Genomic DNA, 26185 nt, shown 5'->3' with positions numbered 1-26185 from the left:
GTCCGTTTCCTCTCTCCTTTCTGTACTAGGTCAATAACATTTTTATTTGAGCTAACAGTGCCCACATCCAATTCCAGTTAATTGGGGGCTATTCAGTGGCAGATGCCTCAGAGAAAAGGAAACTTCTTGTAGATTTCAGGAGACTGAGTTGGAGGGTGTGGTGTGGTGACATCCTTGAGAACTCAGTCAAGGGCCACAGAGGTTACAATTTCCTACTTTGAGCAGTTCCACAAGGAAGCTGGCAAGGGCCAGTATGGGCACAGAGATCTAACCAACCTGCAAATCCAAATGAAACCTTAAAACTCATCCTGTAGTGCCATGGTAGTTTTGTGCGAGCAGTCTGATTTCTCAAGTTTCAATTTCTAAATTGTGATGGAAGACCAGGCATTTCAAAACTAGATAGAAGAAAAGTGTGAGCCACCTCGAGAAAGTTGCACCGATTTAATTTAAGGTGTGAATTTCAATACATCAAGTTAAACTGGTAAAAAAAAATGTATGGACACTTATTTCTGTATAAACCAGGGTAATTTCAGTTTAGCTTAAACCTGTTCTTAATTCATTTAACTGAAACAAGCCTGGCTAAAAGCAAAATAAGAGAGTCCACACAGATTTTGCACTGTTTTATCTAAATTGATTTTAATTCACACTTTTAGTTAAACTGGTACTAGTACAACTCTGCGTGTAGACAAGTTCAGATACGAGTTCAGTTTCCGGGCTGGTCACAAACTTCTCAATGGTATAACATGATCCAATGGCTGGAAGTTAAAGCTAGACAAATTCAGAGGGGAAATAAGGCATCAATTTTTAACTCAGTAATTAACCACTGGAAAAATTTACCAAGGGTCGTGGTGGATTCTCCATCACTGACCATTTTTAAATTAAGATGGAATGTTTTTTTAAAAGTTCTGCTCTAGGAATTATTTTGGGGAAGTTCTTTGGCCTGTGCTACACAGATCAGCCTAGATGGTCACAGTTGTCCCTGCTGGCCTTAGACTCCATGAACCAGACAAATCCCTGCTTTTTTTTGTTCTACTTTTCCATACTCTTTCCAACTTTCTACCATAGACCCAATACATGGTTTTATATCTCCAGCAAGGAAACACCCACTTACTGGTCTTGCCAGTTCAATTGTGTAACCTTTGCCCATGTTCATCACTCGGTAGTGCTTTATGCATGGACCACTGAAACAAAAAGAAAATACAGTATTAATACACTGCTGTTCATAAAATACAGTGTAAATGAAAATGAATGGGGATGGCTGCAGGTTTCCTGTCTTTTATTTATGTTCATTTGATGGAAAGTTTCAATACACTAATGTTATTAATCTCTTTTTGGAACAGTTCCTTTAAAGGTGACCAGTAAGGGGAAAAAATTGGTTTGTTTGCCTTTTTGCTGCTTTGTGATGCATCAAGAAGCTGGAAAGGTATTTTTAGGTCTTTGTTTTACTTTAGAAATACCAGGAATAGCCAGTTTTGTCTTCCCAGGTTTTGCTCGAGGACGCTGGAAACAGCAGCAGGGCCTAGGGGTGTGGGGTCTCTGGGAATTGTTTTCTGGTTCTAGGTGAAAATCTCAGAGAAAGAATGCCAGAAACTTTAGTGACTTTAGATTTCAGACTCAGACAGTTATAGAAATGTTCTACATTGTGTTTCAAAACAGCACAGCAATTCCCTAGACCGGGGCAGAGGCGACCCTTCTGTGCGCCCAGCTGCCAAAACCCTCTGTGTCCACTGGCACCACAAGGACTGCTAAAGTATGCGTGTGTATGGGGTGGGGGGGAGCACCCAAACAGGCCAAATTTGAGTGACGGTGTAACCCCATGCACCAGGTCACAACACCCCTCACTTGAATTTGGCCTACCAGCCCCTCCGTCATGCCAATGGGGAAGGGCTGTGTCATTGTCACTCAGCTTCAGACAGGGGACAAAGTGGGGGGGAGGGGTTGGGTCCCCTGTCTCTATTGTGCCAAGTTCAGGTTCTCAAACGCGGAGGCACATGGTTCCCACCCACCCCCATTTAAAAATGGTTAGCAACGGCCATTTGCCCTTCCCCCCAGTCTCCAGTGCCCATGTCACCAATCCAAACCCTCCCGGGGACTTCTGTCTGCGTTGGGGTCCTGGCTGAAAGTCTGGTCCCCCTAGGGAAGGAGGCAGAAAAGGTTAGTCCCTGAGGTGAGTGAGGCCAGGAAGAGGAGAGCCCAAGTGTGTTTGTTACCTACAGCCCCAGAACTTTGTTTTGGGTCTCAGCTGCCTCTGGTTTTGAAGCTCTCCAAACACTGAAATGTAACAAGTTTTGTGTGGTTTGATGCTGAGTTCAATTTTATTAGCCTTAACTCTGATCATTCTAGTGTTAGATATGGCTCCGGAGTGTACACATGTTTTTTGGTGCTTACTCTAGGGTTTGAAAGTCTAAGATTCCATGACGTAGGAGACATTTCAAGGACCAGGCTCATGCCCTCTGCCTCATCAGGCCAGCACGCTTTGGCTGATTTGTATCTCATTTGTCGATGTATCAATCCTCTCTTTTTCCGTAAGCCAATCACACTGTCCCTTGAGCCCATGCTCAATGCCTGATTTACCTTCTCCCAATTAGTCTCACAATACAGGACAGATTTCACAAGCGATCCCTGGGAATTCTAAATTAGGCATCATAATACAGTACATGTCAATTAGCAGTTAGATAATATCTTGTGGATTGAACCTACTCTATCACCTGTCTGATAGTGACTGAGTAGTTCTTACTGTCACTACCAGGCCGCAGGATCAAGTTACCCCAAGAAGGATTCTTCTCTAACATCTCAATCGCTTTCTGTCGTGACACTGCATAGAAACACCTGCAAAGAAGGGAGGAGAGAAGCAGCATGAACACACTGAGTTCCACTAGCAGAAGCCGATCATTCTATGGGCAAGTAGCATGAGTCTGCATGAGGACTAGATCTGCCTCATCAGCCTATTTGTAGCGTATCCTGTACCTTAAGTATCCGGGGCTGCCATTTGCCTTTGTCGCTCCAAGAAGTCTCACACCTGAAAGGGACATTCTATAGAGTGATGCCACCATGTTAGCCAATCGCCAGAACTCCAGATAGCCATGATTCATCCCTTTCAGTGTTTCAGAGTGGTAGCCGTGTTAGTCATGGGGCACAGCTCAGATGGCAGGCTGTGTAACCAACAAGGCTTAATACCCAAAGTAAAGCGAGTAACGTAAACTGACCCATTTTGCTCATCTTAGGTGGAATACTTTGAATATCTATTACCAGCAAATATATTACCTAGTACAGTATAATTTTCCTAGAAAGACAAACATATGTGACAGTCTAAGACATGGTTGAAAATCTTCCAGGAAAGCAGCATATGGTCCATTTGTACTTTCTCAAAACAAGACACATTGAAACAGAAAGGACAAAAATCTCTGGCGAGTGGAGAGACACAAGATGAGCGCAGTGTCCTTTCTGAAATGCTGCTACAGTAACTGGAAGTATCAGGAGTGACGGGGCTGAAGCGCCAATATTCTGTAGTGTTGAAGAGTAATCTAAGTGATTACTGAATTACAGAGATGAGCCTTAACCAAACCCCCATATCCAAAGAACCCAAACTCTGTACACTGAAACCCACAGCTGAATCCAGAGCTAAACTTTGCAAATGATCCCTATCTCTACAATGGGCTAAAACAAAATCTCAGATCCAAACAGCCCTGCCTGAATTTTGATGTGTTCAGAATTCGGATCCTTTGGCCCATCATTGTGGAAGAACCTGCAATCTATCATGGCTCCTATTGTTTATCAGGGATTTTTTTGAAGATAATGACGTGCTAGTTCCTGAAACCAAGAATGCACCCATCAAATACACATATACATACATATAAACATATGCTACAAGGAAACAAGCTAGCAACAGTTGCTCGCAGACTTCTGGCACCCTCTTCTTTTTATGCAATAGGTATTTGCAAGCACTGGCTCAATAAACCAAAAGGGACAAGTGTAGTACAGTGTTCAATGGAAGGACAAATACATAACATTCCATGCTACTCATGACAAAGTCAAACGTAAGCCCCTGAATGAATAATGATTAAGGCTGCAAGTCTGTCATAGAAGTCACAGAAGTCACGGCTTCTGGGACTCTGGGACCTCCATGACTTCTGCAGCTGCTGGTGTGGCTGGCCTGGGGGCTGCTAACTGCTGCTGGGGCAGCCTTGGGCCACCGCGCCCCTCCCACGCAGCAGCAGCAGGAGTTTGGGAATGGGAGGGGGCTCAGGGCTGAGGCAGGGAGTAGAGGCGTAGGAGGGGGTGGGGGGGGCTCCCCGGAAGTGGCAACATGTCCCTCCCTCAGCTCCTAGGCGAAGGCATGGCTAAGCGGCTCTGTGCGCTGCCTCCACCTGCTGGCAACGCTCCCGCAGCTCCCATTGGCCATGGTTTCTGGCCAACGGGAGCTCCGGAGCGGGGGCAGCATGCAGAGACCCCTTGGCTGCACCTCTGCCTAGGGGCTGCAGGGACATGCCTGCCACTTCTGGGAGCTGCGCAGAGCTGGGTAGGAAGCCTGCCAGCCCTCCCCTTGCCCCCAGCACCAGCGGGGGTCCCGGGCTGCCCCCAGCACCAGCAGGGGTCCTGGGCCACTTCCCCCAGAGTACCCACAGCGCTCCTGGGCCACTCCCTGCCCCAGGGCACCCAAGATTTAGTCAGGGGTATATAGTACAAGTCAAGGACTGGTTACAGACTATGAATTTTTGTTTACTGCCAGTGACCTGTCCATGACTTTTATTAAAAATACCTGTGACTAAAATGTAGTCTTAATAATGATTGATATAAATAAATGGTTTTGTTTGTAAGAACAGCCATACTGGGTCAGACCAAAGGTCCATCTAGCCCCGTATCGTGTTTTCTGATAGTGGCCAATGCCAGATGCCCAGAGGGAATGAACAGAACAGGGAATCATCAAGTGATCCATCCCCTGTCACCCATTCCCAGCTTCTGGCAAACGGACGCTAGGGACACCATCCCTGCCCATCCTGGCTAATAGTTAATGGACCGATCCTCCATGAACTTATCTAGTTCTTTTTTGATCCCTGTTATAGTCTTGGCCTTCACAACATGCTCTGGCAAGGAGTTCCACAGGTTGACTGTGTGTTGTGTGAAGAAATACTTCCTTTTGTTTGTTTTAAACCTACTGCTTATTACTGGTAATTTCATTTGGTGACCCCTAGTTCTTGTGTTATGAGAAGGAGTAAATAACACTTCCTTATTTAGTTTCTCCACATCAGTCATGATTTTATAGACCTCTATCATATCCCCCCTTTAGTCGTCTCTTTTCTAAGCTGAAAAGTCCCAGTCTTATTAATCTCTCCTCAAATGGCAGCTGTTCCATGCCCCTAATAAATTTTGTTGCCCTTTTCTAAACTTTTCCAATTCCAATATATCTTTTTTGAGATGGGGCGACCCCATCTGTACGCAGTATTCAAGATGTGGGTGTACCATGGATTTATATAGAGGCAATATGATATTTTCTGTCTTATTATCTATCCCTTTCTTAATGATTCTCAACATTCTGTTCGCTTTTTTGACTGCCACTGCACATTGAGAGAACTATCCACAATGACTCCAAGATCTCTTTCTTGAGTGGTAACAGCTAATTTAGACCCCATCATTTTATATATATAGTTGGGATTGTGTTTTCCAATGTGCATTACTTTGCATTTAACAACATTGAATTTCATTAGCTATTTTGTTGCCCAGTCGCCCAGTTTTTGAGAGATCCTTTAGTAGCTCTTCGCAGTCTGCCTGGGACTTAACTATCTTGAGTAGTTTTGTATCATCTGAAAAATCTGCCACCTCACTGTTTACCCCTTATTCCAGATCATTTATGAATATGTTGAATAGGTCTGGGCCCAGTACAGACCCCTGTACACTGATATATAGGAAAATTAAAATGCTCTGAAAGAAAAGAGAAAATTCTGATCAGACTTGTAGTGACATAGTTCAGTCTGAACTTACTCTGGCATAGTGCTCAATATGTTAACATCTCCATTGTTTGTCTCCTCTGTGCTCAAAGATGCACTGGGTGACTCTTCCATGGCAGTCCTCCTTTTCTTTTCTTTCTCTAGCACGTCATGCAGCTTAATAAGTTGTCCAGGTAGCAGTGATATACACACTGGAACTGACAACTGGAAATTAACAAAAAATAAAGTTGCAAAAGAAATGGAATGGGGAGAATAACGTTGGTGGGTGTTAACCGTGGTAGACCCAAACACCACCACCACACTCTAATAAAAGACAACTACAAAGCAGAAATCTTTTTTTAATTGCTGGATTTAGTAGATGAGCACTGGCTGGTAAGTGGAATTGCTTTGTGTCCAATCCTACCTTTGAATAAGCACGTGGAGCTAGATGTTCTGTGCAGTGTTGGTGATGGAAATATAGTATCTAGGCCTGTTTATTAGCCTGAGATAGAATTTTGGGTTTTGTTTGTCCGTTTGACTTCTGATATTCTTATATCCTTACTAACCTGTGACCAAAGACACTGTGTGTTGCATCTGCCCACAGCCAGCTGGGGTTTATAGCACAATGAGAAAAGATAAGGAACAGAGTTAAAACATTGCTGGGTATGGTGGGAGTTTAATATACAAACGTACACTTGAAGGCTGCCCAACTCCTCTCCCAAGCCAAGGTCAAGCAACCAGGCAGGAGGGGTGAGGGAGTTGGGGGGAAGGTATAAGAAACATAAAAGCCAAAGAAATGGTGATCCTGGCTGAAACACAATCTCACTCCCTACCCCTCCCATAGGGTACAAAAGAGGTGGTACCAAATCCCCCAGACTCAAGACCCTCCAAAATGGAATATGACCATAAATCGTAAGGGGTGGTACCAGGGGTGAGCACTACAGGTATAATTAAGCCTACTAAAAAAGAGAAGGGGGGAAAACAGGAGAGCTCCACTGGTGTGAAGAGCTGGGATGTGCTTGCTTGTTCACTCCACTAAACATCGCATTGCCTGTGCTTTGGACTCTGGTCTTCTGCTTTCTGTCTGCGTGACAAGAACCAAGGGAGGGCGGGGAGCCTTAACAACCAAATGCAGCTGTGGCCTGACTTTCTGAGATGCTGAGCACCCATAGCGTCATTGATTTCAATGGGAATTGTGGATATTTAGCACTTCTGAAAATTAGTCATATGGAGTGTGTCTACACTGCAATAAAAAACCCACAGCACTGAGCTTTGGAGCCCAGGTCAATTGACTCATGGCCACAGGCCTGGGGCTGTGAGGCTAAAAACTGCAGTGTAGACATTCAGGCTTGGGCTGGAGCCTGGGCTCTGAGACCCTCCCCCCTCATGGGGTTTCTGAGCCTGGACTCCAGCCCAAACGTCTATATGGATATTCTTCTTTGAGTGCTTGCTCATATCGATTCCAATTAGGTGTGCGCGCGCTGCGTGCACGTTCGTCGGAAGATTTTTATCCTAGCAACACTCGGTGGGTCGGCTGGGTCGCCCCCTAGAGTGGCACTGCCATGGCGCCGGATATATACCCCTGCCGACCCAACGGCCCTTCAGTTCCTTCTTACCGCCCGTGTCGGTCGTTGGAACAGTGGAGCGCAGCTTAGCTGATCTCCACTTCCCTAGCTACTCATAGTTCTTTCGCTAATTCTTGTGTATCTATTCCCGCTATTTCCTAATCTCCAAGGCGAAGGGAGGTCTCAGACCTATCTTAGACCTGCGAGGACTCAACAAGTTCATGATAAAGTTGAAGTTCCACATGGTATCCCTGGGGACCATCATCCCGTCCTTGGATCCTGGAGACTGGTATGCCGCCCTCGATATGAAGGATGCATATTTTCACATTGCCATTTACCCTCCACACAGATGGTACCTCCGGTTTGTGGCCAACCGTCAACATTTCCAGTTTACGGTCCTTCCCTTTGGCCTCTCTACAGACCCAAGAGTGTTCACAAAGTGCATGGCTGTAGTCGCTGCTTCCCTCCGTCGCCGTCGGATACATGTCTTTCTGTATCTCGACGATTGGCTCATTCGAGGGACCTCCGAGACCCAAGTCACCCATCATGTGGGCATCGTCAAGGACCTATTCAAGCGTTTAGGCCTGATGATCAATACAGAGAAATCCACTCTGGTTCCCACACAGAGAATAGAATTCACTGGGGCCATCCTGGACTCCAATCTTGCCAGGGCCTGCTTACCACAGCCTCGGTTTCAGGCAATGGTATCAATTATACAAGGCCTGCAAAATTTCCCGACAACTTCCGCTCGCACGTGTCTCGGCCTACTAGGTCACATGGCGGCATGCACGTTCGTGACCAAACACTCCGGACTGCGGCTCCGTCCCCTTCAAACTTGGCTATCCTCAGTATACCACCTGGGCAGAGACAGTCTGGACACAATCGTCACGATCCCCCCGAGCATCCTAGGCTCCCTAGACTGGTGGTTAACACCCTCCTTGGTATGTGCAGGGATGCCATTCCATCCGCCTCAGCCTTCAATGACCCCGACAACAGATGCATCATCTCTAGGCTAGGGTGCCCACCTCAGGCATCTCCGCACTCAAGGCCTTTGGTCAGCTCGGGAGCTGGGCTTGCACATCAATGTGCGGGAGCTGAGAGCAGTCCGCCTCACGTGCCAGGTGTTTCAAGAGCATTTACAAGGCCGTTGTGTCTCAGTGTTCATGGACAACACAACGGCCATGTTTTACATAAACAAACAGTGGGGATCGCGTTCCTCCCCCCTTTGTCAGGAAGCTATCCAGCTCTGGGACTTCTGCATAGCCCACTTGATAGACCTGGTGGCGTCTTTCCTTCCGGGGGTTCGGAACACTCTGGCAGATCACCTCAGCAGATCCTTCCTGTCTCACGAGTGGTCGATTCGTCCGGATGTTTTCCATTCTGTTTTCCGGAAGTGGGGCTTTCCCCGCATAGACCTCTTCGCCTCCCGCGAGAACAGGAAATGCCAGACGTTCTGCTCATTCCAAGGTCTCTCCCCGGGCTCGATCTCAGATGCATTTCTGCTGCCATGGACGCCCCATCTGCTTTACGCCTTTCCACCATTCCCGCTGGTTCACAGGGTCCTGCTCAAGCTCCGCAGGGACAGAGTCCACCTGATCATGATCGTTCCAGAGTGGCCGAGGCAGCACTGGTACACCATGTTGCTCGACCTGTCGATAGCCAACCCAAACCCCGTACCTCTTTACCTGGACCTTATAACTCAGGACCACGGCAGACTTCATCACCCAGACCCGCAGTCTCTTCACCTCACAGCATGGTTGCTGTGTGGTTAAGCCAGTCCGGTGCAACAAGTGCTCCTGGGTAGTAGGAAACCTTCCACTAGGTTAACATATCTGGCTAAGAGGAAGCGTTTCTCCTGCTGGTGCGACCAACATGATGTTATTCCCACCGAGGTATCGGTCCCTACCATCTTGGACTACCTCTAGTCCCTCAAACAGCAGGGCCTAGTGGTATCATCATTGAGGGTACACTTGGCGGCCATCTCTACCTTCCACCCAGGGGAAAGTGGACGCTTCATATTCTCTCACCCTATGGTTTCTAGGTTCCTCAAGGGCTTGGAGCGTTTATACCCCCAAGTACGCCGCCCCACCCCAACTTGGGACCTCAACCTAGTTCTAACCAAACTTATGACTGCCCCCTTCGAGCCGCTAGTGACCTGCTCGCTGCTGTACCTGTCCTGGAATACAGCTTTCCTCGTAGCCATTACATCGGCGAGACGAGTTTCTGAGCTCCGGGCTCTCACGGTGGACCCACCGTATACCGTGTTTCACAAGGACAAGGTACAGCTGTGATCACATCCAGCCTTCCTACCTAAAGTGGTATCGGCCTTTCATATCAACCAGGATATCTTCCTTCTGGTCTTCTTCCCGAAGCCACACTCATCACGCCGGGAGCAGCAACTGCACTCCCTAGATGTCCGTAGGGCGCTCGCATTTTATATCGATCGAACAAAGCCCTTTCATAAAACACCCCAACTTTTCGGCAGACCGAAATGGCAGACCGAATGAAGGGCCTACCTGTCTCCCAGAGGATTTCATCTTGGGTGACATCGTGCATCCGCACCTGCTATGACTTGGCTCATGTTCCGATAAGCCACCTTACTGCACATTCCACCAGGGCTCAGGCTTCATCTGCCGCCTTCCTGGCTCATGTACCCATCCAGGAGATATGTCAGGCAGCTACCTGGTCCTCGGTCCACACCTTTGCCTCACATTACGTATTGGTTCAACAGTCTAGAGATGATGCAGCATTTGGCTCAGCTGTTTTGCATTCTGCAACATCTCACTCCGACCCCACCGCCTAGGTAAGGCTTGGGAATCACCTAATTGGAATCGATATGAGCAAGCACTCTAAGAAGAAAAGACGGTTACTCACCTTCGTAACTGTTGTTCTTCGAGATGTGTTGCTCATATCCATTCCAAACCTGCCCTCCTTCCTCTCTGTCGGAGTAGCCGGCAAGAAGGAACTGAAGGGCCGTTGGGTTGGCAGGGGTATATATCCGGCGCCATGGCGGCGCCACTCTAGGGGGCGACCCAGCCGACCCACCGAGTGTTGCTAGGTTAAAAATCTTCCGATGAATGTGCACGCGGCGCGCGCACATCTAATTGGAATGGATATGAGCAACACATCTCAAAGAACAACAGTTACAAAGGTAAGTAACCGTCTTTTTTTAGCCCCGTCAGCTCAAGTCAGCTGGCCTGGGCCAGCCACGGCCATGTTCTGGATATTTTATTGCAGTGTCAATGAACCCTTAATGGCTGGTCTACATATGAAATTGGCACGTTTAACTAAAATCAGGTTTTAAATCAATTTAATTAAGGCAATGCAAACTTCCACGCGGAGATACTCAAATCAGTTTATAACTGGCTTATATCAATAACCAATCATTATCCACCAATTTGGTCGTTTAAGCAAAACTGATATATGCCAATTGTGAACAGACAGAAGTATGTCCACATAGGAGTTTGCACCAATTTAACTGAATTGATTTTAAAACTTATTTTAGTTAAACTGGTGTAAATTTTGTGTTTAGATGTGGCTTAAGTCTGAGCCTGGGGCTGTGAAGAACAATCCCTGGTAAGTTGGCTAGAACAAAATGGTTATCAACCTTTTTTCATTTGCGCACCCATAAAAAAAATGTTGAATGGATGTACACACCCCTTTCGAAATATTAGACATAGTCTGAGGCCCCCCAGGGGTCTGTGGACCACAGGTTGAAAACCACTGGGTTGGAAGAAAGAAAGGGAGAAGGCTGTATAGGTCAGGCTGTTGTAGTTAAGACATTTCAAACAGCTTATTTCAAGTCTTTTCTACCAACCCAACAGCATGTGATAAGGCTTGGGTTCTGACCAAAGCAGAATCACACTCCAGTGATTTGGTCTGAGCACAATGGGAGATTATTTGCAAAGAAGCATCTTGTCCACAGAAAAACAGTAAGTGAAGCAGAAGTTGTTATATTTAATAATGACAATTAAATAAAACTAAATGGAACAGCCCAGACTTTGTCACAGGGTGAAGAAACTTCAAATTAAGCCAAAGAAAAGCACCCTTTGCGGACAGCAGTCTTTCCGTAGGTTCTTTTTACAAGAGACAGGTATTGCGGCTGTTTCAATTTTAAACTCCGAAGAGAACAGCACAAGATAATACATGGGTTGTCCTGGACGCTGGGGAGAAACCGCAGTTTGACAACAGGGGTAAATCCCCTTTTGTGCAATACTGAACTATTGAATTTTTTTAAAATCTAGTAACACTGCAACTGCTCAAAATTGTAAAAAACAAACTCGAGTCCACAAACTGCAAACACAAAGGCACATGCTTAATGTTATGGTAGTTTGAAACAGGGTGGTCCTCCCCTGTAAGGACCCCCAGGCCTGGGACCAGCCAGGTCTGTTCAATCAGCCCATCTGTGCCATAATTAGCTGCATCTTAGTGAGAGAGTCAGGTGACAGCACCCAGCCTCATACTAGGGCTGAGAAGGCTCACTTTGCAGTAGGAACTACAGACAGTGACAGTGACAGTCTCCTGAAGAAGGGCTTGAAGAGACTTCAGGACAAGAGTCTGGGCTCTGTTCCAAAGCCAGAGAGTGACTTAAAGGTAACCTAGAAGAGGCTAGGAAGTGAGCCTGGAGGGTGGGCTGAAGAGGAGCCTAACTCCTGTAGGACTTTCCTTACCCTGGAAGGGGGTCTGAATTAGATGTAATATAGCTGGTGGGCAAAGCTGTGGACAGAAACAGGCCATTGTAGGGCCCAAGAAGTACCTAGGGAGTGCTAGATGCAAAGACCCCTGCAATGCCATGCCCTGACGCTAGGGGTGGTGCGGTGAGTGAAACTACTTAGAGGGCTATGGATGTGTTAAAAGTTAAGCTTGTGCCTAAAGTGTTGGCAGGATCAGAGCCTTAGGGAGCCTAGCTTTACCTCACAGCAGGCTCCCAGTTACACAGCCGTTGGGTGCATTCCCAAGGCAAGCGTATGGCCTGAGGCCTGGGATCTCTCTCTGACCCAGTACAACAGCATGGGGGTATCTAAGGAAGGGAGACTGAGCCTTCAGCACTAGTACAGCCTGAGGTTTTTGCTGTTAAGAAAGCCCCTGGGTATGACATAACCAGTTACGCTGGCTCAGTTTGAATCATGTGACTAGTGAGAAGTACACGGATGGCAGGACTCTGCACAAGTAGGAGCCAGTCTGTCACATACAGGGCATTTGACCAACTGTGGCCCTTATGGATGAGTAATCTTTTGGCACACAGCTGTGAGTAGCTGAATAACTTTTGAAGAAAGGAACTTCTGTTAAATGGATGAACTTTTACTGATCTCCAGGAAAGAAGCAGCTGTGATGCAATTTTGGCATAGAGAACTCTGAGACCAATGTATGCTGGGCTAATATCTAAATAAACCAAAACCGCCTACAGCCAATGCAAGGTGTTGTAGGATACTTAACATAAGTGAACAGGATTATAGAATTCAGGCCAAGTAATTGCTAGAAATGTGTGATTCTTATTATAATTTCATATGAAATTCATATACACCTCTACCCTGATATAACCCGACCCGATATAACACGAATTTGGATATAACGCGGTAAAACAGTGCTCCAGGAAGGCAAGGTTGTGCACTCCAGGGGATCAAATCGTTCGATATAACCCAGTTTCACCTATAACGCGGTAAGATTTTTTGGCTCCCGAGGACAATGTTATATCAGGGTAGAGGTGTATTAATATTTTTTGCAATATATATGCAATGTTCTAATTGTGTACTTAATGCATGTTAATATGTTGATTGAATAATTCATATTGATATAATTAATCACTATCATATTAATATTAAGCACACTATCAATGTAACTTTGTGTGTGATATACAAAATCACACACATCTGTAGCGATTACTTGGCCTGAATTCTATAATCCTGTTCACTTATGTTCAGTATCCTATAACATCTTGCGTTAGCTGAAGCAGGCTTTGGTTTAAGCAGATGGGTGTTATACCATGGTACAAGTCTAGGAGGTGCCTTTGTGACCTTGGTAGTGGTAATGCATTTCTTCAGAACAAAGAGATAAGAGGTACACCTGGTACCATTAAAAACAAGGTGGAAAGATGACTGGCTAAATCTAGCCTTAGCTGAGGCATGGGGTACCTTTTTACTGGTGAACAGGTAGGATAGCCTTGGGGTGTTACTTTGGAAGCACACCTCCTGTGCAGGGTGAACTTAGTATGACATGAGATGGCTTCCTGAAAACTGGTATTGTATTGAGCTGTTTTTCCCCTGCACTATACTACTGACTTTTCCACAGTAAACTAGGCTGATATTGGTTATTTGGTCTTGAGTATATTTCATACAAACCAACATGTGATCAAGCAATTGATGATACAATTTACCATCTGCTGAGAACCATAGAATCATAGACTATTTGGGTTGGAAGGGATCTAAGGAGGTCATCTAGTCCGACCCCCTGCTCAAAGCAGGACCAATCCCCAGACAGATTTTTACTCCAGTTCCCTAAATGGCCCCCCTCAAGGATTCAACTCACAACCCTAGGTTTAGCAGGCCAATGCTCAAACCACTGAGCTATCCCTCCCCCGCAAACCAGCACTAAAGAGCTTCCCTACCTGTGTGACTGTGAGGATAAAGCCTTTCCATTCCTCCCCACTGTCATAGTCCTCGACCTGAGAGAATAAAAAGTAGAAACCTAAGAGTGACTCCAAAACCAAGTATTCCCTGGTCTCTCCTGTGTGTCCCCCTCTCACAATCCCCTGAGTCTGCATTTGTAAGTTGACTTGAGCACAACTCTCCTAAGGAAACCAGCTGGAACTTGTCAGGTTTCCTCACTGTCACCTCTTATCTACCGCCTTTTTGTGCTGAGTGTTCAGTCTGTACTCTGACTAAGGGGACCATATTTCCCAAAGGGAAAACAGGACACCATGCAGGGCTGGCCTGAGCCCTGCCTGTCCCCCGCCCAAGCCCTGCCTCCCCACCTAGACAGGGCTTAAAGGGACTGTCCAGGCCAAAACAGGACATATCGTCACCTAACTCTGACCTCCTCTGGCAGCTCCCCTTCTGATTCAATGCACAGGATGCCATAGTGACTACCTACCTTGAGACTGAAGACAGGTACAATTCCTCTGTATGACCCCCGTCAAACTCCTTCTCACATAATGTGGAGGGGGTGGTAGGCTTTGGAAAACGGATTCCCTTTGCCCAGTACTTAGCAGGGGTGAAGGGTGAGAACAGGCACTCTACAGAGAGGCAAAGGCACCAATACCTCATCACTACACTTCTGCCTCTCAGTGTGTATGGGGAGGGGCACAGTAGGGGATGAAGATCCCCATGTAACTATTTTTTTTGGGGGGGGGAAGAGTACTATTCCCCCTCGTGTACTCCATGCCCCACATTCATCTTCACCACTCCTTCTTGCTTTCTTATCCCCTTTCCCATCCTTCTCTCCTCCTCCCTTCCCCCTCACCCTTACTGTATGTGAGAGAGAAGGGAAGTGGAAGTGAGCACTGCACCAGAGGCAGACCTGGGTTCCCTAACTGGCCCTGCCACCGACTTGCTGTGTGACCTTGAGCAAGTCACTTCTAGCTCTGTGCCTCTGTTTCACCTCACGTCTTGTCTAGCTAGACTGTAAGCTCTTCAGGGCAGGGAGGGTCTCTCTGACTAAGTGTATTTACAGTGCCCAGCACAATGGGGTACCACTCGTGCTTGGGGTGCTATGGAATGAATACAATAAGTGAAGGAGATAACATGGAAGGGAAGGTAGAGACAGGTGGAAGTTGAGCCCTAACACTGGCCAGGAGGAGCCGGGGGCAGGAGAAGCCCCCTCGCTTCAGCAGGGAGCAACAGTGACTGTGTGTGCAAAGGAAGCCCTGCAAATGTCTCCCAGGGCTGGAAAGAGGGGAGTGCCATGGTCCCAGAAGCTGAAGCCCTGGAGACCCCTCCCCAGGCCAGGAGTGGCAGTGTTCTTTCCCAGAGGCAGAAGGTTCCATTCTGCGTGCATTTGTTATTTAAACAAACTAGAGTGTTTCCAAAATGCCCCTCCCCACCCCCAAAAGGCAGTGGGTATCATGCCCCAACCTTTGAAAAATAACAGCCCTGCCATTGCTTTCTGCTATGTTATGGGGATCAGGAGCAGCTTGGATCAACATGGCCAATGTGCGTACATCATGCCTTTGCAGCTTCACTGGGTTCACTCACCTTCAGCTCCACTTTCTCATTTCTCAGCATCAGGATAAACTGTGCACCGCACTTTTCATCTGGATAAACGTTCACTACTGATGTCAAATTCGTCAGCTCTAGTTTCTCTAAATACTGAGAAAGGAAAGAAAGATGGGGCATGCATTAGAGCACATCTAAACAAGTCAGCTGTTCCCAGCAGACACTAACTGAAACAAGAAAACACCAGGGTTTTCTTAAATTTCAGATTGGTGCCATTAACATACATGGCAAAACGAAGTCCTTTATTACTTCTTTTAGAAGCTATTTTCAGCTACAATATACATTTTGGGCAAACTTCTCACCACTCTTCAGCGTGGGTATGCAGCACGGACCCCAGAATTCAACAACATTCCCAGACTGATTACAAATTGTGCTAGATTCAGCCCTGGGTTACACTGATGTGTCCCATGTGGAGATAGGTAGCTATTTTATTGATTCACCCAGGCAGCCAAATAAGGTGGGTCTCATTAGCTGCAATAGAGGAGCATAAAAAGTTTAGTCTCTTTGGAGCAACAGGTAACTAAATGGTGGGACAGAGGTTGTCCTGCATGGAGAAACCCTAGGAAGAGCCCACTCAGCAGAGAGGGTAGGGTAAAATATATGGACCCTATCATGCCAATAAACACACAATATGAATAAATGTTACTTATTGGCAGTATAGGGCCTGTCGTGGGGTGTACCATTCACTGTACCCATGACAGGCATCTTTAAGGAGAATGAGCCCAGCTCAGCTCACCTATAAGCAGTTAACTCCTTTGGTGGCTGGTTGGTGGCTAATGAGCACCTGCCTCTGATAAAAGGCAACCAGATGTCAGTTAGGGAGACTATTCCTAAGACGAGGGGTTCCCAGGGAAAGGAAATAGCTCCTCACAGGCTGGGCTTCCTACAGCCATGTGCCGTCAGGAGAAGGGTTGCAGTTAGCAGGAAAGCCCTGGCTCCAGGGAAAAAATCAAGGTTGAGAGTTAGCAAAGGGCTTGGATGTGGGATTGATAAACTCAGAAGTAGTCTGTTTCCTGGATGAGAAGCTTGGGTGTAGTTCAGTCATGCACTTCTGTGAACTTCCCGATAGTAAATCAGACCTTTGATAATGGGAATGCGTTTGACATGCTAAAGCCACTCAGGGAAATCGAGAAAGGGTGCACTTCCGCTGCTGGACCTGGCAGCAAGGGGTGCATATGGATGGCACATGCTGTTGATAGGCTCATAAAGTTTAGTTTGAGCTCCCCTCATCTGTGTTCTCCCTTCTCCAGGGGGTGTCTGTTGTGGATATCTGACTGCTCTGAAACCACTTCACTGTGGCTACTATATACTGAGATGAAGTGGTAAAACTCTTCTCTCTCCCCTAAGGTTCCCCCAAGCATGCCACTGGCAAGAACATTAGAGCTACAATGAAAAGCAAATAACAAATGTTAGAAAGCTGGGAAATGCAGCTTTAAGGTGACACCTCTTACAAAAAACACCCACACAACTTTCTAGCTTCGAGCCCTGTAGACTAAAAACAGGAGTTACAGTACTTCACTAAATGTTCCCTCTAGAAGTTCTCATTATGGTTGACTTATGGGAGGCACAGGAATGTCTGTGACTATGCATGGATCTGCTAGAGAAAAAAATAAAGGAGAAAACATCTTTCTTTCTGTCTATCACAAGTCCATCTCAGTATGTACATCCTGTGATGGGGAACATTTTGGGGATGTTGCTTGAGTTCTGTGGAAATGTACAGTAAAAGCTTGTTAATTCTTTAGGGTAACTACCTGGGAATTGCTGGTGTGAGCGTCTTGCTCAGTCACTTTCTGATTTGAAATGAACAGCACTTATAGCTCCATTCATTGACAGGGCCACCCAGAGGATTCAGGGGGCCTGGGACAAAGCAATTTCAGGGGCCCCTTCCATACAAAAAAGTTGCAATACTATAGAATACTATATTCTCGGGCTCGAAAGTGGGTCCCATGAGCTTGGTCAGGACCAGGTTAAGGTTCCAGGGAGGGACTGGAGGGTGTGAGTAGGGAAACACCCTCTCCAGCCCCTTGAGAAACCGGGCTACCATGGGGTTTGAAAACACAGAATGCCCCAACTCCCCCGGGTGGAACGCCGAAATGGCAGCCAGATGTACTCTAATTGAGGAGGGGGGCGAGACCTTGATGTTTAAGGTGCAGCAGGTATTCCAGGATAACTGGAACGGAGACCTGAAGTGGCTGTATATGCTTTGGTTCACACCAGCAGGAGAACCTCTTCCACTTAGCGAGGTATGCCACCCTAGTGGAAGGTTTCCTATTGCCGAGGAGAATTTGTCGCACCTGAAGAGAGCACTGGCTCTCCATCGTGTTCAACCACAGAGTTTCTAGGCCATGAGATGCACAGACCGCAGGTTCGGGTGGAGCAGGCGCCCGCGGGCCTGCGTGATGAAATCTTGGTGCAGGGGCAGGGCAATCAGGTCGGCTACTGACAGCTCCAGCAAGGTCGTAAACCAGTGTTGGCGGGGCCAAGCTGGGGCAATGAGAATCATTACCGCCTTGTCTCTGCGAACTTTGAGGAGAACTCTGTGGATGAGTGGGAGCGGTGGAAAGGCATACTTCAGGCTCCCGCTCCAAGGGATCACGAAGGCATCTGCGACCGAGCCCAGACTGTGGTTTTGGAAAGAGCAAAACTGCAGGCATTGACTGTTGTCCCTGGTGGCAAAGAGGTCCATTTGGGGAAATCCCCACTTCTGGAAGATCGATTGCAAGACATCCGGTCTCATCGACCATTCATGCATGCGGTACAACCTGCTGAGGCGGTCCACCAGCTTGTTCCGCTCCCCCGGAAGGTATGACGCTATGAGGTGTACTCAGTGGGCTATACAAAAGTCCCACAGGAGAAGGGCCTCTCGGCAGAGGGGAGAGGATCGGGCTCTGCCCTGCTTGTTTATGTAGAACATGGCGGTAGTGTTGTCTGTCAGAACTGTCAAGCTGTGACCTGCTAAAGCAGCATGAAAGGTTTGGCAGGCTAGGCGAACCACCCTGAGCTCCTTCACATTGATGTGGAGCAATATTTCATCCTTGAACCACAAGCCTTGCGTCCAAAGGTCCCCCAAGTGCGCTCCCCAGCTGAGGTCTGATACGTATGTTACCAGCGTCAACGTGGATTGCGGTGCGGCGAAGGGGATCCCTTCACAAACTACCTGCAGGTTGAGCCACCAGCGCAGGGAGTCCAACACCTGGGCAGGGATTGTCACTACAAGGTCTAAGGGGTCTCTGCCCAGGCGATACACCGGGTTAGCCACAATTGCAAAGTCCTGAGCTGTAGTCAAGCGTGTTTGACTATGTGGGTGCACGCCACCATGCGTCCTAAGATCTGCAGGCAGCATCTGGCCGTGGTTGTGGGGAACCTCAGGACTGAGTCTATGGCATGCTGGATGACCAGAAATCTGGATTCTGGGAGGCTCGCTCATGCCTGTACAAAATCCAGGACTGCCCCAATGAATTCCAGCCTTTGCGTAGGTATCAAGGAGGACTTGGGCTGCAGGCATGTTGACTAGCAGGCCTAGCCTGCGGAATACGTCCAGTCCCACTGCCACATGGGAACAGACTTCCTTCTCAGACTGACCCAGGAGGAGACAGTCATCTAGGTACGGGTATACTCGAATTCTCCTTTTTCGTAGAAAGGCTGCCACTACTGACATGCATTTTGTGAACATGTGGGGGGCTGCCGCCAGGCGAAAAAGTAGGACCATAAACTGGTAATGGTGCTGGTTTATAGTCAACTGCAGGAACCGCTGGTGAGTGGGATGAATAGCGACATGAAAATACATATCTTTCATGTTGAGGGCAGTGTACCAATCTCCCGGATCCAGGGACGGAATAATAGTGCCTAGGAAGACCATGCGGAAGCGGACATTGACTAATAATTTGTTGAGTCCATGCAGGTCTAAAATGGGTCAAAGACCCCCCTTTGCTTTGGGAATAAGAAAATAATGGGAGTAAACCCCTTTCCCCCTTAGATCCCGAGGGATGTCTTCCACTGCCCCCACCTCAAGGAGCATCTGTACCTCCTACTTAAGGAGTTGTTCGTGAGAGGGGTCCCCGAAGAGGGAGGGAAGGAGGAGAACTGAAGCATGTATCCCACTTGTACCATGTGTAAGACCCAACGGTCCGTTCTTATACGGGACCACACATGGTAGAAGCGGGACAAGTGGTTCAGGAAACATAGGGGAAGATCCAGTAACTGGCTTGGTATGTTGTCTTCGAGTGCACCTTCAAAACTCTTGCTTGTTGCCGGGTTGCGGCTTGCCCTGGCCCTGACCTTGGCTAGGCGTGTTGTTCCGCCTCCACCTGTTGTCTCTGCCTCTCCTATGATACGGCTCCTGCCTAGGGCGGGGATGGTATTGTCTTTGCTGAGGCAGCTGGGGCCTGAAAGGTTTCCTCTGCATCACCGGGGTCTGCATTCCCAACGACTTGAGGGTTGCCCGGGAGTCTTTGAGGCTATGCAGCCTGGCATCCGTTTGGTCCGAAAAGAGATCAGACCCTTCGAAAGGGAGGTCCTGTAGGGTATTCTGGACCTCTGGTGGAAGGCCTGAAGCCTTCAGCCACACCGAGTGCCTCATCACCACTCCAGAGGCGATTATTCTGGCTGCTGCATCCGCCGAGTTGAGAGAGGCCTGCAGAGAGGTTGTGGCTACCGTCGTTCCTTTACCCACGAGGGCCGCAAACTGAGGCTGAGAGCCCTGGGGCAAGGAGTCTTTAAATTTGGAAACTGCCAACCAGGAATTAAAATTGTCTGTTCAGGATCGCCTGCTGGTTCGCGATCCTCAACTGGAGGCCCCAGAAGAATAGACCTTCCTGCCAAATAGGTCTAGACGTTTAGCCTCCTTGGCCTTAGGAGCTGGGGCTTGCTGACCATGTCGTTCTCGTTCATTGACCACTGAGATGACCAGCAAACAGGGGGCTGGGTGACAAAAGGGGAAGTCGTATCCTTTGGAAGGGGCAAAGTACTTCTGCTCTACACCTTTTGTTCTTGGCGCGCTAGAGGCCGGGGTTTGCCAGACCGTCTTGTAGTTGGACTGGATTGTCTTTATGAGCAGGAGTGCAATTCTGGAGGGGCCCTTGGGGCTTAAGATGTCCACCATAGGATCCTCCTGCTCTGCTGCTTCCTCCACCTGTAGGCCCAAGTTCTGGGCTACCCTGCAGAGCAGCTCCTGGTGCGCTCTGTGGTCAATCGGAGGAGGCCCCGACACCGCAGTGCCTGCCACGGCTTCATCTGGGGATGACGAAGAGGTGAGGTCCTTCTGCATCTTGTCTTCCCGCCCTTCGTGTCCTTCCTTGCATGCTGGGGGCTCCTCCGGGTCCTGCCTAACAGACTGCCTCCGGGATGGCACCGGGCTCGGTGCCGCTTCCGCAATCCTGTGTTCCAGAGAAGCATCTGGTGGCCTGGATACCATGGCCTCCTTGGGCGTGGAGGGGTGCCTGTGCGGCAACCAAGACCGCTGCACCGAATAGCCGGATCTTGAGGATCTGGGGGAGGGCCCCTGCTGTTGGTGATAGGACCATGGTGTCCAAAAGGTCCCCTCGAGTCCCGGTGGGTCAGGGGCAACTGGGAATCTGCAGAGGCCGAGCTTGACCGGGCCCGACGCCAGGAGCAGTGCCGGGATGGTGACCTCGATTGGCGCACCATTGCCGGCTTGCCTCTTGATGGCACTCTAGGACGGTGCTGGAGGCTTCTCTTTGGCAGGGAGGGGGCTTGCTGCCGACAACTGGATGAGGTCCTTTGCTATCTCAAACGTGTCTGGTGTGGATGGCTGTTCTCGAAGCTCCTCCAGCCCTTCCTCCGCACTCAAGGTGATTAGCCCGGGGCTCAACAGGCTCTTTGGCGCCGGAGCCGCCGGAGCATGTCCTGGGGCAGCGCTTCCCTTTTGAGTGTTTGTTTGCTTGGGTGGTGCCAGCTTCCTATTCGGGGAGCGCCCTCGGCTTGTAGGCTGGCCCTTTGACTGTGCCGGTGAGGGCAAACGGTGCCGGGGTTTTTCTTGTTGCCTCGGTGCAGCATGCTTGTGGTGCCCCACCGGTGCCGGATCATGAACTGATGCCGGGGAACTCCACACTGAGGATGCTGGTGCCAAGGTTGCAGCGCAGCCTCCTTGAGTAGCTGCTTGAGGTGAAAGTTTCTTTCTTTCTTAGGCCTGGTCTACACTGGGGGGGAGGAGAGGGGATCAATCTAAGATACTCAATTTCAGCTACGAGAATAGCGTAGCTGAAGTCGACGTATCTTAGATTGACTTACCTCCCGTCCTCAAGGCGCGGGATCGACGGCCACGGCTCCCCCATTGACTCCGCTTCCGTCTCTTGCTCTGGTGGAGTTCTGGAGTCGATGGCAGAGCGTTCAGGGATCGATTTATTGTGTCTAGACGAGACATGATAAATCCATCCCTGATAGATGGAGCGCTACCCGCCGATCCGACGAGTACTGTGGACATACCCTTAGTCCTTGGCTTAAAAGCCTTACAGATCTTGCAGCGTTCAATCTGATGTGATTCCCCCAGGCAACGGAGACACGAGTCATGGGGGTCACTAATCGGCATAGGCTTGTGGCATGTGGCACAAGTCTTAAAGCCTTGGGCCTGCGGCATGCCCCACAGCCCAGAGCTGGTGCTGGAGACAACTTCCAACACCTAAACAAAGAAATCTTAACTATCTATAGTTAAGAAGTGCTAACTACTGATAACTGTTAACTGCTGATAACTATGCTAAGGGACACTTGCAAGATGCTGTCAGAGACAGTAAGAAGGAACTGAAGGGAGGTCGGGTTGGCAGGGGTAAATATGCACCAGCATGAGGCGCCACTCTGGCGGGGCTCCCCTGCTCTCCCGACAGGAGCCTCTAAGGGTACGTCCAGACTACCCGCTGAATCGGCGGGTTGTGATCAATTTAGCGGGGATCGATATATCACGTCTCATCTAGACGCGATACATCGATCCCTGAATGCGCTCCCGTCGACTCCGGAACTCCACCGGAGCGAGTGGCGGTAGCGGAGTCGACGGGGGAGCCGTGGACATCGATCCTGAGCGGTGAGGACGGGAGGTAAGTCGGGATAAGATACTTCGACTTCAGCTACGGTATTCCCGTAGCTGAAGTTGCGTATCTTACCTCGACACTGCCCCCCAGTGTGGACCAGGCCTAAGGGAAAAAGTTTCCGACGTCCGTGCACGTGGCGCGCGCACACCTAATGTGTAATGGATGTGAACAATCACTCGAAAAGAACTGGATCCCTAATCTATAAAATGGGTCTCAGAAAAAAATCCCTGCCCACGCTGCTCTGAGAAGCTATACATAAACAACATGTGGTTGTTGCGAGCAGAGTTTCAACCATAGTTCAAACAAGACAGACTATGTCCACGTTGGATATGAAAGAACTTTTGCTTTATATTGGCCCTCATTTCTGAGGTGCAGATTTTTGGCTAGAAAGGCAGAAGCTCTGTGTTGGAGCAGTTTATTGGACAGACTGGTTTAAGTATCGATATGCAAGATGCAGAGGATGTGCATATTATAACTATACTGCACCTTTCACCCTGACTGATCTCCAAACAGTTAAAAAAATGTATACACACATACAGCAGCTGCTTCTGAGGTAAACATGATGGAGGGAAAGTCTTAGTCAAGGACTGGACAACCCCCCTGCTCTCATAAGTGCCATGTGCAACATGTTCTTGAATGACCCTGTATAGTAAATGGGGTGATTTCAATTAATTCTCATCTCAAAAGTGAATACACAGAATAGCCTGAATGACTAAGAATCTTCCTTTTGTTAGGAGCAGACACATTATTTTTATTATTTTGTAACAGGCTTTCTGTTATAGTGCTTGATACATGTTCCATGGTTTCAAAGATGTGAGAACAGGGATGGGAGAGGCACTTGCAGTAAATGAGTATCTACTCACTTGGTGAAAATGACTACTACAAACAATCATATATACATACACACAAGGATGTTGTACTACTCACGGTTGGGGTTTTCTTATCACTATAAAAGAAAAGTGTAGTTCCTCTGAGTTCTGTCCAGTACTGTTCAAAATCCTGTTGGAAAAGAGCAAGTGTCACTTTACCTGGAAAATCTTTTTAGCCCCCAAAGAAAAGTGAATGAAATATGGATAAGAAAATTACCATAACCCAGGTGGGTTTATTTCAGTGCTTTGTAATTTGGTAAAGGTCAAAGACCTTCTGCTTATAACTTCCAGTAAATGAAACAATTTGTAAAATTATTTCATTCCAGGTCAGGAGTTCCGATATATAGACTTCGGGGCTGATTCATTATTGTGTTACTCTAGTTTATGCCAGTGTAACTCTATTGGCTTCACTGGAGTTATTCAAGTTTAAAACTAGAGCAGCATTGTAGTGATCCACATTCAATATCTTGGTTATGGTAACTGACCAAGTATTGGTATCAGTGTGGATAATCAATAGCACGGACAATTTCTCAATACTGATGACCAAGTAGTTGATATATTTTTGACATGTTTGCCCCTCATTTAAAATGTGAGCTCCAGCCTGGGGGAGAGAACTGTTTAATAGCTTTTATTTTTTACGTTGCTCTCCCTAAATTGCATACAAAGCAGACTCCGTACTGAAAACAGACAAAAAGGAGAGCTGGAATTGTATTAATTCAGACTATAACGACTGTGAACTAGGGTGGGAAACAGGATTTGGGTCAAACAGCAAACTAGACAAAATGCAGACTTTCCTCTCACCCCTGTCATCAAGTCAGTTTGTTTTAATTATTTAAAGTAGTTAGGGATCGGCACAAAATCAGTCACTTATTGTTCATCACAGGTACACTTTCTTTATAGACCTCTGTAGTTATTCCATGATTTCTACTAAAAACCTGGACTCCTTACATATTCCTCTGTTGACCGGGAGTGTATGATTACTGCTTTAGGTAGTGAATATCTGTCTAGACACCTACTGAAGACCTACTGAAGACATGAAAGGGCCAAGATTAAAAAAAAAAGGGGGGGGGGAGTTAGGCAGGCTACTAAGTCCATTTCTAGGTGTGATGGGTTACCCCCCACTCTGATGCAGTGCCACCTAAGATAGTCCACCTGTTCCACCAGCCTGGGCTACCTTACCCTGTCCTGCTAAGCCAGGCCCTTAAGCCTCCTCTAGCACACACACAAGTAGGGACACATCTAGCTGCAGAAAGACACAGACACTGAAATCAGTACTGCATGGGAAAGCTTTCAGCCAAGGAACTGCTCAGCACTCAAGGGCACTCCCCCTCTTGAGAGTAAACCCAAAATTGTACTGTCTTGCACAGAGAACTGTACAGCATAAGCTAACTGAAATCTGCCTTCTCCCTCAATGTGCAGTGAAAGATGCACAGCTTTTTGCCCCCGCGTCCAACGCTATGAATTACACAAACTGGATTTAAAACAAAAACAAGTTCATTAAGTACAAGAGGTGTATTTTAAGTGATTATAAAGGATAGCCAACAGCTCAAAGCAGATTACCTTAGTAAATAAACAAAAATAGCAAACTGAGCTTAACACACTAGATAGGTAGGATATAAATTAGCAAATTCTTACCCTGAATGATAAACAAGCTGGCAGATTCTGAAGGCACAAGCTGCTTTGGCTTTCTCAGGTTTTCATACACAGGCTAAAGATCCCTTTAGCCTGGGACCATCACTTCCCACAGTTCAGTCCTTGCCCCTCAGGTGTTTACAGGTGTGTTGTTGTAGGGAGAGTGAGGACCCCCCATGATGTCATTGTCTCCCTTTTATACCTTCTTCTCTCTCGCTGGAAAGCTCTTTTGCCGTGACCTGGGTCAAACAGTTCCCACCGTGTAGTGCTACCTCTGAGACATTTCTGTTGTACACAGTTCCTGGAGTAATCCTTGTGCTTGTGGGCATTTCCTCAATGAGCCATTAACATTGTTTGGCCTGTTTACTGTCGTACCTGGCAGGCTGCTTGTGAGTGTTTTCAACCTCACTACACCTTTCAGTAACACATACATAGCCAAACTTCATAACTTCACATACAACGATAGTATCCAATGAGATATTAATGTCTAGCAGATCAAGGCTTTTAGAATACCTCACAAGACACACTTTGTACAAAACGCATCCCAATTACATGACAGTGGTGAATACTGGGATGTCAGGGTGTCACGCAAGGTACCTAACTAAGTGGGGTCTGATTTTTCCCCCCCAAAAGTGCTTATCGCCCAGAAGCAATCATGTGGAACCCCCATCATTAGAGGTTTTTAAGAACAGGTTGGATAAACACCTGTCAGGGACGATCTAGGTTTACTTGGTCCTGCCACAGCACAAGAGGCTGGACTTGATCTACATTTCTAGGATTCTATCATTGATTTCAGCAGGAGATTTGGTATACAGGCTGTGAAACAGTCATCAGATAATGTCTCTGCTAACCTGGGCCAAATGGAAACTAGTGGAAGGCAAACAAATTGAGAGGTGAAAGCCTCCACATCCTGTCATTGTTCCCCTGAACAATCTAGTCCCACAA

General features: G+C 47.7%; 1 protein-coding gene across 7 annotated transcripts in view; it reads right to left on the bottom strand.

The window, feature by feature from the left end:
• Positions 1–26185, bottom strand: part of STAP1 (signal transducing adaptor family member 1) — a 42156-nt gene that overhangs the window by 4826 nt on the left and 11145 nt on the right. For all 7 annotated transcript variants that reach the window (XM_045019621.1, XM_045019624.1, XM_045019617.1 and 4 more), the window contains 6 exons: positions 23667–23738; positions 15679–15792; positions 14094–14150; positions 5980–6149; positions 2701–2829; positions 1112–1181 (listed from right to left, as the gene is read on the bottom strand). In XM_045019621.1, coding sequence (XP_044875556.1) covers positions 1112–1181; positions 2701–2829; positions 5980–6149; positions 14094–14150; positions 15679–15792; positions 23667–23738 — 612 coding nt within the window. The remainder of the gene's footprint in view (positions 1–1111; positions 1182–2700; positions 2830–5979; positions 6150–14093; positions 14151–15678; positions 15793–23666; positions 23739–26185) is intronic.

This window comes from Mauremys mutica, chromosome 5 (genome assembly GCF_020497125.1).
Source record: "Mauremys mutica isolate MM-2020 ecotype Southern chromosome 5, ASM2049712v1, whole genome shotgun sequence".
Lineage (NCBI taxonomy): Eukaryota > Metazoa > Chordata > Testudines > Geoemydidae > Mauremys > Mauremys mutica.
Note: the sequence above shows the minus strand (reverse complement) of the source record. Positions and strands in the feature narration are given on the sequence as shown.